This window comes from Chiloscyllium plagiosum, unplaced genomic scaffold (assembly GCF_037043375.1).
Source record: "Chiloscyllium plagiosum isolate Xiang-an unplaced genomic scaffold, Cpla_swu_hap1 HiC_scaffold_17, whole genome shotgun sequence".
Taxonomy (NCBI): domain Eukaryota; kingdom Metazoa; phylum Chordata; class Chondrichthyes; order Orectolobiformes; family Hemiscylliidae; genus Chiloscyllium; species Chiloscyllium plagiosum.
In genome coordinates, this window is record NW_028270155.1 from 43431704 (window position 1) to 43447228 (window position 15525).

The 15525-nt window shown below is 40.4% G+C and overlaps 1 protein-coding gene across 3 annotated transcripts in view; it reads right to left on the minus strand.

Moving 5' to 3' along the window:
• Window positions 1–415: 415 nt before the first annotated feature.
• The window catches only part of abcc12 (ATP binding cassette subfamily C member 12), a 122036-nt gene continuing 106926 nt past the window's right edge, over window positions 416–15525 (minus strand). For all 3 annotated transcript variants that reach the window (XM_043706923.2, XM_043706921.2, XM_087995882.1), the window contains 5 exons: window positions 14381–14540; window positions 12357–12435; window positions 3188–3301; window positions 1393–1557; window positions 416–787 (listed from right to left, as the gene is read on the minus strand). In XM_043706923.2, coding sequence (XP_043562858.2) covers window positions 695–787; window positions 1393–1557; window positions 3188–3301; window positions 12357–12435; window positions 14381–14540 — 611 coding nt within the window. In that variant the 3' untranslated portion in view covers window positions 416–694. The remainder of the gene's footprint in view (window positions 788–1392; window positions 1558–3187; window positions 3302–12356; window positions 12436–14380; window positions 14541–15525) is intronic.

The following is a 15525-nucleotide window of genomic DNA, read 5'->3' on the forward strand; positions in this document are numbered from 1 at the left end:
CCCTCCTCCCTACCTTTTATCTTAGCCTGCTGGACACACTTTCCTCATTCCTGAAGAAGGGCTCATGCCCAAAACATCGATTCTCCTGCTCCTTGGATGCTGCCTGACCTGCTGCGCTTTTCCAGCAACACATTTTCATCACACTTTGCAACCAATCTATTTATTTAAAACAAGTTGGTGAACAGAATTTAGTGTAAAGTAATATTGCAGAACTTGCTAGGAATTAAGGTTAAGTTTAATGTGCAGGCTATTATTCAAGAGATAGGTCTGTCTGCCTTCTGCTAAAATATTGACCAGGCAGCAATGTAAATTCCTTCCTATATGCAGCAGGGAGCTAGCAATAACTGATTTCATTGTGTTAACCAATCTCTGAGCATAACTTTAATAAATAATAAAATAATGCAGTCAGAACATATTTTTGACACTGAGGCTCTAATGTTTTATTTCCTGAAATGGTGTATAGCTTCAGTATCATCATGATCATAAAACTTGGAGCCAATTTATTCTCACCTCGCAATAACTGAAACATGAGATTATGTAAGTAATTGCTCATCCCACTGATATATTCAAAATAATGCATTCAGCTCCATAAGCACATTTATATTTAAGAACATTTGAGTCAATCTTTCTCTAATCTAATCAAAGTATGTTTTTGTAGAAATTCTGAACACGCATATGAATTTTCTTTGCATATTTATGATTCCATTTTGTTGGTAGCAGCCAGCATAGATGCAAAAATTGAATTCTGATTCTGTATCAGCACAGCTGGCTTGTCGAATTCCACAGCCTGAAAAATAGTAACCGAATATTGTAATTATCTTATCAGCATTCTAACAAATGTGCACTGATGAGAAACACTAGGCTATAGATTCATGCTGGGCATAAAGAATAATGGTGCTGCAACTAGAATTGTGAATTTTAGCATTGTAGTAAAGATGAGCATCATGGATGTTGCTTACCTAATGGGGGAGGGGAAACACAGCTGCCATCAAATTACACCAGTTTTCTATTTGTAATCATATGGTTATGGGTCAGTCTTATCCCAACTATTATTTTATCATTTTCAGATAAGTACCGCCATTAGTATGTACTAATGATGATTCCATTGTGTGACTGTTCCCTAAATTACAATGCTTGATTTACACTCACTGTTGCTATATAGATATAGGACAGAACTATATAAAACTTTACAAATGAGCAATTCTTGCACTTTTTCTTTCCAATTCAACAACAAGTCTGATAAATGATAATTGTAATGGCCACAGTCTAATCGTCAAGGGGTTATTGAGGGGGGAAATTTCAATTATCTAGAGGCAGGTTGTCTATTGGTACTGTTAGTAGAAGCTATTGGCATTTAAAAGTATCCACAGCATCTGTATAGGACATCCTTACCTTTCCATTTTTCATAACTAGAATTCTGTCACATTCCAGAACTGTATTTATTCGATGTGCAATTGTCAGCATTGTGCAATCTTTAAATGCTTCTCTGATGGTCTGTTGAACCAACAAATCTGTTTCTGAATCAATGGATGCTGTAGCCTCATCTAAAACTATAATCTAATGGAGAAACAAATAGAGATTTATTATAAGGTATTCTATAATTGGATTTCCTTTCCTTTTAGGTTTTCTATCTTACCTTTGCACCATTAAAGCCATCTACACTGCACATGTGGTGCTTGAACTTACTCATTGTTCTAGCAAGCAACAGATCAGTGCAATAATATCCAAAAGTGCAGAATTCATACATTCCAACAAATAAGGAAAATTCCAAAAGACAGACCTGCCATTCATGGTTAACTAAAAAAGTCAAAGATGGTATCAAAGACAAAAAAACCATAAAATTGTACAAAGAAAGGATCAGAAGATTAGACAGAATATTTTTAAAATGTAAAGAATTACTAAGAGATTAATAAGCAGGGAAAAAACTTGGAGGATGAGAGAAAGTTAGCCAAAATTATAAGAACAGATAAGAAATGTATTTTCAAATATTTTTAAAAAGGAATGAACAAAATAAATGTTCCTATCGAAAATGAGTCAGGGAAATTAATTATGGAGGTTAAAGAGCTAGGAGATTAATTGAAAAGATATTTTGTATGGGTCTTCACGAGAGGATATAAATAACATCCTGCAAGTAGCTGTAAGTCAGGATTTGAAAGAGACGGAGGAATTCAAGAAAGTTTCAGTTACCAAGGAAATAGTACTCAGTAAATTGTTAGAACTGCGAGTTAACAAGTTCTCAGGTCTTGATGAATTTTATTCTATGGGTCTCTGAAGAAGTAGCGAATGAGATGGTTGATGTGTTGATTAATTTTCCAAAAATTAATAGATTTGGGGAAGGTTCCTTTAGATTGTAAAATAGCTAATGTAATTCCTTTAGTCAAAAAGGACAGAGGCAGAAAGCAAGGAACTATTGGCCAGTTAGTTTAACAACTGTCACAGGGAAAATGTTAGAGGCTATTCTTAAAGACATTGTAACAGGGCACTTGGATAAGCTCAAGGTAATAAGGCAGAGCTAACATGGTTTAGTCAAAGGGAAGTCATGTCTGACTAACTTGTTGGAGTTATAGAGTCACAGTGTCATAGAGTCATTCAGCATGGAAACAGACCCTTTGGTCCAACTAGTCCACGCCGGCCACATTCCCAAACTAAACTAATCCCACTTGCCTATGTTTGGCCCTTATGTCTCCAAATCTTTCTTATTCACGTAGTTATCCAAGTGTCTTTTAATTATTGTAAACGTATCTGCATCCACCACTTCCTCAGGCAGTTCATTCGTATACAAACCACACTGTGCAAAATAAATTAACCTTTATGTCCTTTTTAAGATGTTCTCCTCTCACCTTAAAAATAAGCCCCCAGTTTGGAACTTCCCCACTGTAGGAAGAGACCCTTGCTATTCACCTTCTCTATGCCTCTCAATATTTTTAAGGTAGATAGATTCTTGACTACCAACAGAATGAAAGTTTGTTGGAGGTTGCAGGAATGTAGAGTTGAGGATAAAACCAGATCAGGCTTAAAGGGCTAAGAGGCCTAACCTTGTTCCATGTTTCTGTATAACATCACAACTTCTTGATTCATGTCACTTTTGTTTTCAGCAACTGTCTCCTTTAAGACATTATTGGTAATGTTTGTTTAGTTCTTTCATACTTTTTATCCTTGAAGCCTAACTTTAATTTCTTTCTCTTACCTTTGAATGCCTCAGAAGAGCTCTTGCCATGCAAAGTAACTGACGTTCTCCAACGGAGAAGTTTTCCCCATTTTCAATCACATCAGAATCTAGTTTCTTTGGGAGTTTTGAAATCTTCAAAAATAAAAGAAGTTTCAAAATGACTAAGTAACATTGTATTCTTCCTCTGATAATTGTGTTTTCCTATAAAAGTTCAAAAATAATCTTTAACCAGTCTGTATATAAAAGAATGTAACCAATGCCTTTCTTGCTGCTGATTGTAAGAATTGTCATGATCTAAGCCTTGGAATAAGTATTTTCATCAACAGAGGACTGATTCTTTTTCCTCAGCTTTTCAAGTTGGTCTGGGAAATGGGAAGGCTGACAATATATCTCGGAGGAAAGTGTCGGGAAATGAGTACAGTGGTTGCCATGGGGCAGAAACATGTCAGCGTGTCTGCCAATTTGGCAACCAATCAAGTTGCTTAAGTGGCAATCAAGAGCTATCTCCCTTCCCACATCAGGAGGGCTGGGGCTGCTTGGGGAGACCAACAGGAATGGAGTAACCCACAGTCTGCAGATTTGGTCCCCTGATTGTAATATTTGCTCTGCAGCTCCTTACACTGTGCATAGCAACCCACCACACCTCACCGATTGTCAAACTTGTCTGCCTGCCCAGCTTCCCCAAGATCCTCACCTTCTTCCAGGGTCATCTGGTGATTGATGCTCTTTCAATAGGACAGTGGAGGCCTCTCCTTAGCTCCCCCAGCAAAATACTGTCCTCAGCTCCCACCATTCCTGTACCATTAACCAAAGCCACAGGACTTTAAATTTCTTCTTGAATTCAATGCTGAGTCTTTTTTATCTCAAAACTTTTATTTTAAAAATGGGACCCACCTAATACATAGTTCTCTAGCTCTGCAGCTAGCATTTTATTACAAGGTGTACAAGGTGGGCTGGTGATCTTTCACTGTTCTGATCATTGGTTAATACAGCTTCTAGAGTTGTGTTGACCAAAGTTAATTGTTTATTTTCTGGTTGCTGGGAGAACAGATTGTCACTCGCAGTGTTGGAACATCTCATGACCAATCCTCCAGCAATCTAATATAAATGCATTCATTAGAAGGTTGTATTGTTCTTTGAGGGCTCATTCGTTATGAAGGACAAGTCTTTGTTTTGGTAGGTAGAAACAGATGATACAGCAAAATGAGCATTCCATCAAAAAGTGAATTTAAAGCACAATTCTATACAAGCTGCTCTGATTGTCACTAAATTCGAAAATAACATCTGACATACTGTTTGAACCAAAGTAAACAGTGGAGGAAATATTGGATAAGACCCAAAATGAGTGCTGAGAAGTGTTGGGAATATAAAATTCATGCCGCCTGCTCATTTACATGATTGCAATATGTAGCTAACAGTAAGTGCACTGTTGATTAACTAGCCTTCTAACTATCTGATGCACAAAATCCTAAGAGACTGGAATGCATTCAATATAGCATGAACAACTTAAAGCAAGCCAACTCCTTTTAAAGGGGAAATATGTTTTGCTTCGAAAAGTGATGGAATTGATCATACAAGTTTTAACCTGGGAGAGTCATGATTAGCCAATTACAGCCCTGTGTAATATTGATGCAGGTGGCCAGCAGGAAGAAAGGCTCCTCTACCCACAGAAGTCTAGTTGACCCTCCATCTTCAAATCTCATATTGCAACAACTGTCTCATTAATCTCACCCAAATTCAAAGTAGTATCCTCATCTCTCACTCACCAGTTTCCATCAATTATGGCTTGTAGCTGATATTCATAGCTTCCTCTGGCCCTTGTTCAGTTAGAACTGCTGAGGAGAAAGTGAGGTCTGCAGATGCTGGAGATCAGAGCTGGAAATGTGCTGCTGGAAAAGCGCAGCAGGTCAGGCAGCATCCAGGGAACAGGAGAATCGACGTTTCGGGCATAAGCCCTTCTTCCTGAAGAAGGGCTTATGCCCGAAACGTCGATTCTCCTGTTCCCTGGATGCTGCCTGACCTGCTGCGCTTTTCCAGCAACACATTTCCAGTTAGAACTGCTGCAAGCCTCACAGCCATAACTAACAACTATTTTGCCATGACAGCCACCCAAACAGGTTGCACCTCGCTTGCTGACATATTTTTCTGTCTTTTTCAGCATAGGCAAAGGCAGCAGCAAACACTGGAGCAATTACAGCCATATGTTTTCACCATAACAGAAGGGGGAGCATTGCTGGCCATTATTGCGGTGTCCATGACTGAAGCTGTGGCCAGAGATTAGATAGAATGGATCCAAGATGACAGTGGGCTCCTCCCTAACCTTCCTTCTCACATCTCATTTGCCCACCAGCACATAATCTCTTTTTGTGCTGAAAATTCTCTAAGTTTGCAACTTCCGTTTCTTTTACTCTTCTGTTTTTTTTCCCGCTGGTCAGGCAGTACTGCAGGAGAGTGAAGGAAGAAGAAACTGTTGATAATGAAATACTGTCCCCCAGTGCACACACATACAGCTTTTGGGTTTAGATGGTAAACTGTCTGTGCTTGAGAGGGTAGCTTAGAGGTAAAATGTGTAATGGTGAGGTACCAGACATTAGCGCCCTGCAACCAGACATTCGTGGGTCGGTTCACCAGAGAGTGCTTTGAGACTCAGATGAGGACTTCAGTCAAATAGAATAGGGAAAAATCTGGTGGATATGCATACACAATGCTGAGTGCATTGGGAGTATTGTCAGAAAATTACTAACAAAAAGTGTGGACACGTTTGGCAAAGTCTTGGCACACAGCTGTGAATGGGACTTGAAGTCCATCCTTTCTAAGGTGAAAATGATGAGCGATTCCATGTGAACATTTGTGATCCCACCCCTGATTGTAATATCTGATGGCTGATGTCTTAGCTTCCATTGCAGCACAAACAAAGGTCAGCAAAAATCTGACAGCTGCAGTGGGAGCTTGGACTCAAATGGTATGCTCAGACTGCTGATGTCATTTTTTAAATTCATTGGATCTTACAGTAATTTAACAATCTATTTGCCAAGGCTGTCAGCATTGCTGAAGTCTCTCCCTATGTGGAAGAAAGAGGCCATGACTTTGTGGAACACTCGTCTGCCTTCCTGTCTCTCTCGATGACAGCATTCATTCTGTCATCACTGTCATTCTGCAAATGTGTTGCTTGCTATTACCTATTAGCTAATCAGTCCAAACAGAAGCGGTGCAGTCCAAAGCTTGGTCTTCTATGGTAAAGCTGCTGAAGGCCATCTGTAGTCTTGTTCTCTGAATGTCAGAAGCCTTCTACCAGCAATTCTGCTGCCATTGTGGGAATGTTGCATTGCAGAACAGGTCGTTCTGTTTCATCAATGCAAATTCGCTGTAATATGATTGAAGAATTGGGGGCACTGTTTCTACAGTGCAAACGTTTAAAATGTGTGTTGGCTGTAATGCGATTACAGCATCAACACTTTAAGCACAGTTTCTAACAAGCAAATTTTCTATAATGCAGGGTTCCACAAGAATGCAACCATCGTGTTATAGAATAACTGACTGTATTATGTAAAGTCATATAGAAAACAGGCACCAAAGGAAAGCACAAGGTTAATTACTTCTGTATTGTTAAAAAAAAGACATTTGGTTGAAGATTTTCATCTTGCACTCATCAGGAAAAATATCAAAGTGAAGGGAAAACAACATTTATACTATATGAGACAAAAGTTCAAATGGTAGATGTGTTACTAGAAGAATGCACCAGTTAGTGAAGAATAACATTCTGGATCAGTGGTGCTGGAAGAGCACAGCAATTCAGGCAGCATCCGAAGACAGGCAAAATCGACGTTTCGGGCAAGAGCCCTTCATCAGGAATAAAGGCAGAGAGCGTGAAGCGTGGAGAGATAAGCTAGAGGAGGGTGGGGGTGGGGAGAGAGTGGCATAGAGTACAATAGGTCAGTGGGGAAGGAGATGAAGGTGATAGGTCAGGGAGGAGAGGGTGGAATGGATAGGTGGAAAAGGAGCTGGGCAGGTCGGACAAGTCCGGACAGGTCAGGGGATCGAGTTGCTGGAGGTTAGAAGCTAGGATGAGGTGGGGGAAGGGGAAATGAGAAAACTGTTGAAATCCACATTGATGCCCTGGGGTTGAAGTGTTCCGAGGCGGAAGATGAGGCGTTCTTCCTCCAGGCGTCTGGTGGTGAGGGAGCGGCGGTGAAGGAGGCCCAGCACCTCCATATCCTCGGCAGAGTGGGAGGGGGAGTTGAAATGTTGAGCCACTGGGCGATTTGGTTGATTGGTGCGGGTGTCTCGGAGATGTTCCCTAAAGCGCTCTGCTAGGAGGCGCCCAGTCTCCCCAATGTAGAGAAGACCGCATCGGGAGCAACGGATACAATAGATGATATTAGTGGATGTGCAGGTAAAACTTTGATGGATGTGGAAAGCTCATTTGGGGCCTTGGATAGAGGTGAGGGAGGAGGTGTGGGCGCAGGTTTTACAGTTCCTGCGGTGGCAGGGGAAAGTGCCAGGATGGGAGGGTGGGTCGTAGGGGGGGCGTGGACCTGACCAGGTAGTCACGGAGGGAACGGTCTTTGCGGAAGGCGGAGAGGGGTGGGGAGGGAAATATATCCCTGGTGGTGGGGTCTGTTTGGAGGTGGCGGAAATGTCGGCGGATGATTTGGTTTATGCGAAGGTTGGTAGGGTGGAAGGTGAGCACCAGGGGCGTTCTGTCCTTGTTGCGGTTGGAGGGGTTGGGTCTGAGGGCGGAGGTGCGGGATGTGGATGAGATGCGTTGGAGGGCATCTTTAACCACGTGGGAAGGGAAATTGCGGTCTCTAAAGAAGGAGGCCATCTGGTGTGTTCTATGGTGGAACCGCTCCTCCTGGGAGCAGATACGGCGGAGACGGAGGAATTGGGAATATGGGATGGCATTTTTGCAAGAGGTAGGGTGGGAAGAGGTGTAATCCAGGTAGCTGTGGGAGTCGGTGGGTTTGTAGAAGATGTCAGTGTCAAGTCGGTCGTCACTGATGGAGATGGAGAGGTCCAGGAAGGGAAGGGAGGTGTCAGAGATGGTCCAGGTAAAATCTTTGTTTAAATTTTAAACCAGGCAGGAAGCCTTTAGTCGGTCAAGGTATTACACCCAGAGAGTGACTATCACTTATTTTGTAATGTTGAAACAACTATAGTGAGTGCACTTGTTCTTTCTGTCTGCAAATTATTGGGCCTGCATATTAACATGAGCAGCTTTCAAGAATAGTGGGCGGCACAGTGGTTAGCACTGCTGCCTCACAGCGCCAGAGACCTGGGTTCAATTCCTGCTTCAGGTGACTGAATGTGTGGAGTTTCCACATTCTCCCCGTGTCTGCGTGGGTTTCCTCCGGGTGCGCCGATTTCCTCCCACGGTTCAAAAATGTGCAGGTTAGGTGAATTGGCCATGCTAAATTGCCCATAGTGTTAGGTGAAGGGGTAAATGTAGGGGAATGGGTCTGGGTGGGTTGCGCTTCGGCGGATTGGTGTGGACTTGTTGGGCCGAAGGGCCTGTTTCCACACTGTAAGTAATCTAATCTAATACACAAGTGCAGCACACTGTGAGCCCAACTGACAATTTTAAATTGGTTGTTGGTCTAATGTTTAGCACACTCAGGCTTATCTAGCAAATGGTTTCCAATCACAGAATCACAGTGTGATTGCATTGGGAGTTTTGCAAGCAATAACTGGTTGGGTATGGTCAGTACCTTGCTTGTTGTGAATAGCTATCTGGCAGTCTTTGGGATATCTTTCCAGATACATACCTAGCATCACACCGATACTGAAATTTATGGAACCACATTTCTTATTTCTATGATATGTAAAATACGTTTTTGGATAATGCAACGTCCTGTCAATCTCTATGTCAAACTCCACTCATGTTGCTACTGCATAGTAGCAGCTTGAAACAATTAGATTAACCTATTCCTCAAATGTTCCATAGTCCAGGGTAATCGAAGGTAAATTGAGCACTCATTCGGAGTGAGTGCTCAATGCAGTGAGAAATGATCTAATCAGGTGTATAAGATAATGAGAGGCAAAGACAAAGTGATCAGAAAATAGCCTTTTTCCTTAATTGAAGGATTGATAACAAAAGGGCATAATTTGAAAGTAAACAGCAAAACATTTAGTGACATTTGAGGAAATGTTCTTTTCACCCAGAGAGTAATAGGAATCTGAAATGTACTGCTTGCGAGGTAGGAAACCTCAACTTTTAAAAAGTACATGGATGAGCACTTGAAATGTCATAACATTCAAAACTTTGGGTCAAGTGCTGGAAAGTGTGTGTAGAGAGGTAATTTTATTTTGGTCAATGCAGACTTCATGAGCCTAAGGGCCTCTTCTGTACTATATGACTCAATGGCTATGAATCTAGGGTCGTCATTATCCTGAAGGAAGACTGTGTGTACCCTATTTCAGCATTAAGCTGACACAGTGAACAAAGACTGGAACCAATTTACAAGGTCACTGATAGGTCAATCATATAGACTGTGAAATACTAGATGCTTTGTTTGATACAACTGATTTGGAATGTTTGGAGTGATTTTAATTTTAGCATTTTGGTCAAATGGACTCTGATGGTCAATATCAAAGTTAAGATGCGTGACTGTTAATTCACACAGTCAAATAAGCTGACCATGGACAGCCCAGTCAGAAAAAGGGTGATTGAATGCCTCTACCCTTCTTCCTTCTCATCTTCTACTCCTTACTGTATACCCAGTGGCAATAACTAAGTAACATTTACATCACTCAAATGCCAGGCAATGTGTATCTCCAACAAAGGAGAATTTAATCATCACCTCTGGGCATTCAATGACATCACCATCACAGCCAGAAGGATGTGGATGCTTTGGAGAGGGTACAGAGAAGGTTTAACAGAATGTTGCCTGGTATGGGGGATTTTAGCTATGAAGAAAGATAGATCAGATTTGTTTTCACTACAACATAGGAGGTCAAGGGATGACCTAATAAGATTGTGAATGGCATGGATAGAGTGGAAAGTTTGAGGTTTTTTTTCTTGTGTGGAGTGGTCAAGATTTAGGGGATACAAGTTCAAAGTGAGAGGAGAAAAGTTTAAAAGATATGTGCGAGGTATGTTTTTCACACAAAGAGTGGTTAGTGCCTAGAATGCACTGCTAGAGGAGTTGGTATAAGTAGACACAATAGCAGCATTCAAGAAACACCTGGACGAATACATGAATAGGAATGGAATAGTAAATGAAGACAGTTTTGGCATGGAAGGGCGAAATGTGTCAGTGCAGACTTGGAGGGCTGAAGGGCCCTCCTGTGCTGTATTATTCTTTGCTCTTTGTTTGTTCTTTTGTTCTGTATCCCCACTATCAACATCCTAGGAGTTACCATTGATCAGAAATTGAACTGGGTTAATCACGTAAGTACTGAGACAAAAAAGCAGGTCAGAGGCAAGGAACTTTGTAGCAACTAAGTCACCTCAAATCTACCCAAAGCCTGGCCACAAGGCACAAGTCCGATGCGTGATGAAATACTCCCCAATTATCTGGATGATTGCAGCTCCAACAACACCCAAGAAGCTTGACACCATACAGGACAAAGCAGCCTGCTAGATTTGCACCACATCTTCAAACATTCATTCCCCCACAACTGACATTCAGTAGCAGCAGCATGCATCATGTGGAAAATGTACTGCAAAAATTCACCAAAGCTCCTTAGATAGATTTTTTCAAACCTATGACCACTACCATCAAGTTGGGCAAGGTCAGCAGACACATGGAAATGCCATTACCTTCAATGTCACTGGGTCAAAATCCTGGTGCTTCTTCCCTGACAGCATTGTAGGTGTACCTACACTAAATGGATTGCAGCGATTTGAGAAGGCAGCTCACTACCACCTTCTTAAGGCCACAAGGGATGGGCAATAAATGTTGGCCAGTCAGCAATGCCCATATCCTATGAATGAAATTTTTAAAAAATGATGGCAAGATTGAACAAGATGCAGTAAACTATGACAGATGTTGGGAGATACTGCAGAGTTCCTCCAGAACGGTCAGAAAACATTGCTTACACTTTCTTTATAAGCAAACTGTCCATCTCTAGTTGGGTTGCACATCAGAGACAAGAGCCAAGGGGCCAGCAGGTATCTCTGGACATTCAGTGGCTGTTGTGGAACTATTTCTAAATTTAAACATGTCAAAACTTTTTGCATAATGGGGAAGCCACTATCCTAGTAAAGTTATATGCACATAGAGTCTGCTTTTTTTCTGGAAAGATGGAATATAACATATTCTCCTCTCTTAGCACACAAAGCATTAGTGGCCTTGTGTCTACAGCAGTGAGGTATCATACTAGATATTCCACCCACTCCGGCCTGGAAAGACCCCAATACAAAGACATTAATGGCAAGTGTCATCTTCACTGTCACTGACAACATCACACTTGCCATGCTGTGAAGCTGCTGGTCTGTTTGCTGTATGTGGCAGATCTCAGTGGACACTTGCTTTGGAAACACATTCTTCATTCAGGTTGAGGTAAAAGAATTGTACCCTGAAAGCCCTGAGAATCCTCCTCCACCACCTAAGCTTCCTTCTTTGGATATTTTGTCTTCCATTGTGCTGCCACTGATGAACCATTCTCTCACTACAGGGCAAAAGGGGATTGTAGCAACCATGATCTGGAGAAAATGATACAAGCAGAACTTTTGAATCCAGAACCAAAGCTTTCCCCACCTGCCACCTCAGCACCTGCAGACTTCACTAACAATTTTTAGGAATCAATCAACAACAATGTGATTTTAACAGTGCAGGTGATTAGGCCATGAGTTTAAAATAGCATCATTAAGGTCAAATTAGGATCTGCCCCATTTGTACACTTTCAGCACATATTGTCTTCAATTAAATGATGTAGAGTGTGCAGAAGTGTGCACATCCAGTGCGGACGTCTTTTTCTGTCAAAAATAGATACTGTCTGTTATGGATAACAGTAACATAGATAAAGGTATTATCTGGAACCTCTGCTGAAATAATCTATAAATCCACACTTGCTAATGTTTTGAAAAATACTTTTGAGCCACTAAACATTATAAAAACAGCCGAGTGTTGTTGAAACTATAAAAACAATTAGACACTTCACAGAGGTCCATAGGAGTATAATTGCCTGATTTGTTAATATTAATTAGTATCATTTTTTAGTCTTTAAGTTTTGTTAAACTTACCATATCCTTCATATAGGTCCTCTCAAGAGCTTCCCATATTGCATCATCTTTGTAATTCTTAAAAGGATCTAAGTTGTACCTTTGAGAAAGTACAGAATTTAGTTAATGGAAAATGAATTCAATTCAATATTTACAAAAATGACTATTGAACCAAAGTAAGGTGCTAATAATGTAAGAGAGACAAAATGATGATCCATAAGACTGTAAGAAATAAGAACAGGAGTAGGCTGTTTGGCCCCTCAAGCCTGCTCCACCTTTTAATAGGATTATTGGTGATCCAACATTCCTCATCTCCACTTTAGTGCCTTTTCCCAAAATCCTTGATTAAAAGAGCTATCTATCTCAGCCTTAAGTATACAAGGAATCTATCTCCATAGCTCTCTGTGGAAAGGAGTTCCAAAGACTCTCAACCCTCTGAGGAAAGAAATTCCTTCTCATTTTAGTCTTAAATTGGCACCCCTTCATTCTGTGACTATGCCCTCTTGTCCTAGGCTTTCCCAAAGGGGGAAACATCCTCTCAGCATTTACTGTGTCAAGCCCCTTAAGAATCCAATATGTTTCAATGAGATCACTTCTCATTCTTGCAAACTCCAATGAGTAGAGTCACAAACTGTGTAATCATTCTTCATAAGACTACCCCTCCATACCAAGGATCATCCTAGTGAACTTTCTCTGAACAGCCTCTAATGAAATAATAATCTTTTCTTAAACAAGTGGACCAGTACTACTCACAGTATTTCAGATGTGATCTCACAGCACCTTGTACAGGTGCAGGACAATCACAATCAATGTATCCACCAGCTCTGTGGCTGTCTCTTTAAAGATCATAGGATACAGGCCATCAGGATCAGGGGCTTGTCAGTCTTTAGCCCTATTAATTTGTCTAATACTACTTCTTTAGTGATGGTGATGCACTTAATTCCTCCCCTGTATTTTTTAGTATTAATGGAAAGTTCAAAATATCTTCCATCATAAAGATTAATTAGGGAATAAATACCACAGAAATTTTAACAGATGGTGTCAAGATTTAAATAAGTGTTGTGGCAAAGCAGACCCACAGAACAGTATGATTAGATATGGTCAATGCTATTAATAACCTGTCCCACTGAATCAACCAATAAGATACAATATCCAGCTTTCTGAAGCGTCGTTATCAGATATATAAAATCTACAATATTTCACATTTATCCAATATTCTCTGATTAGGCATTACATTCCAATTTGTGAAGTTGAATATTAACAAAGATGGATGAAGACTTTGACACTTATAGATCTGTGACAAAAGGAGTAGAAAATAAATGACACAATGACTTTGACTAAGTGTTTTGTGTTTCTACTGTGATTATCTCTGGGCCAGGAGGCCTGGGTCCAAGTCCCGGCTGCTCCAGAGGTATGTTGTAATGTGTGAAAGTGTTGATTAAAACATTAATGTGATGCTCAGAGCTTTGATACTGAAATGTTCCTCTAGGAAAGAAAAGCCAATGGCCTGTCACGATGTCAGCGAGTCAGTTTTCATTTCATGTGAATTGTCTACTTAAAAAGTAGCAGTATACTGACTTTATTACAAATAAACATTTTTGTTGACTGAATTAGGATTGTATGGTAACTATTTTCTACTTTCTTGTTCTTAAATTGCATTGTATTTTTATTATTCTTTCACAGGATGGAGGCATCACTGGCTAGGACAGCACTTTCTGTGTATTTCTAATTCTCTTGAGAAGGGTGAACCACTGCAGTCCATCAGATGTGCACCACATTTAACAAGTGTTTAGTCATATGGGAAAGTGTCCCAAACTTTTCTATGGGACAAAACATAAACAAAAATCCTGCAGTGATCACCTTTACACCATCTGGTTACAGGTGGTATGTATAAAAACTCAATTTTAAATCTGCACATTCGAGACCAGTACAGTGTGTAGCAAAGATCCCAAAACAGAAACCACACAGTAAATTAAAAATAAAACAATATTGTACCATATAATCAACATCTGATAATAATTGGGGGATTTAAGAAGAGTTCCTACCTCACTGTACCGACAAATAGAACTGGGTCCTGTGGAATCACTGAAAGTTTACTTCTCAGGTCTTCCAAAGCAATAGTGCAAATATCAACATCATCAATCAGGATGGTCCCTGTGACTGGTTCAACTAGTCTGAATAATGCAACACTCAGTGAAGACTTTCCTACAACAAGAAATTGTCAATATTTGAGAAGTTTGTATGTTAGTTAAGTGTAAGAATGTAGGTTTCTATTTTTTATCGACATGCTGCTTCTTCGTGAAATCATCTAAAAATACATCATTGCTTTCTACCATGAACTTCAGCCATTCCTGTTATGTCTGCACTTTTTTTTTTAACCAGTGCACACTTAGCCTCCCTTCTATGTTTATCCTCTGTAAAGCTGAGGGCATGCAGTAATTTTCTGCCTGTGTCCTAACTCATAACTCACACCGTTCACCCTGTGTAGATGTCCAACACTGGCTCCCAGTAAGGTGAGAGGATTTAATTTTCCTTTCTTTCAAAACCTTTGTTCCTCTCTATCGCTAGAATTTATTTTAACTGACAATCCTCTGAGTTATTTGCACTGACTTCATTCTGGTCTCCTGAGCATCCTCCATTTTAATCATTCTGTAATTGGCAGCGCGCCTTTAGCTGCCAAAGCCTTAAGCTCTAGAATTCCTTCCCTAAAACTTTTAATCTGTCTTTGCTTTGTTCCTTTAGTACACATATCAAATTTATCTCATTTAGTCATTAGCCCAAAATCCATTTTTATGGCCACATTTCAAACTTTATGAGAGAACAAATCTGTGTAATATTTTACACCATGAACTATGCTACATTCATACAAGGTTTTGTTGTTGAAACCAATATTTCAGTGAGGAAAAAACTCACATTATAGAATCTTTCACAAGCCCACAAAGTTTTTTTCCCTAATGAAGCACTTATGCAGGAAATGTCGACCCTCCTGCTCCTCGGATGCTGCCTGACCTGCTGTGCTTTTCCAGCAATACACCTTTTGGCAATGATACCAAAGCCTAATTTCTAATCTGTGTTTCCTCTAAAATTACTTCCAACTGGAAGCATAGGACCAGGAAATTGTCCTTTCAAATCTTTATCAGGGATGTAGTGGATGTCTTAAATATTTAGATTGATGCTAAGGAAGGGGTTA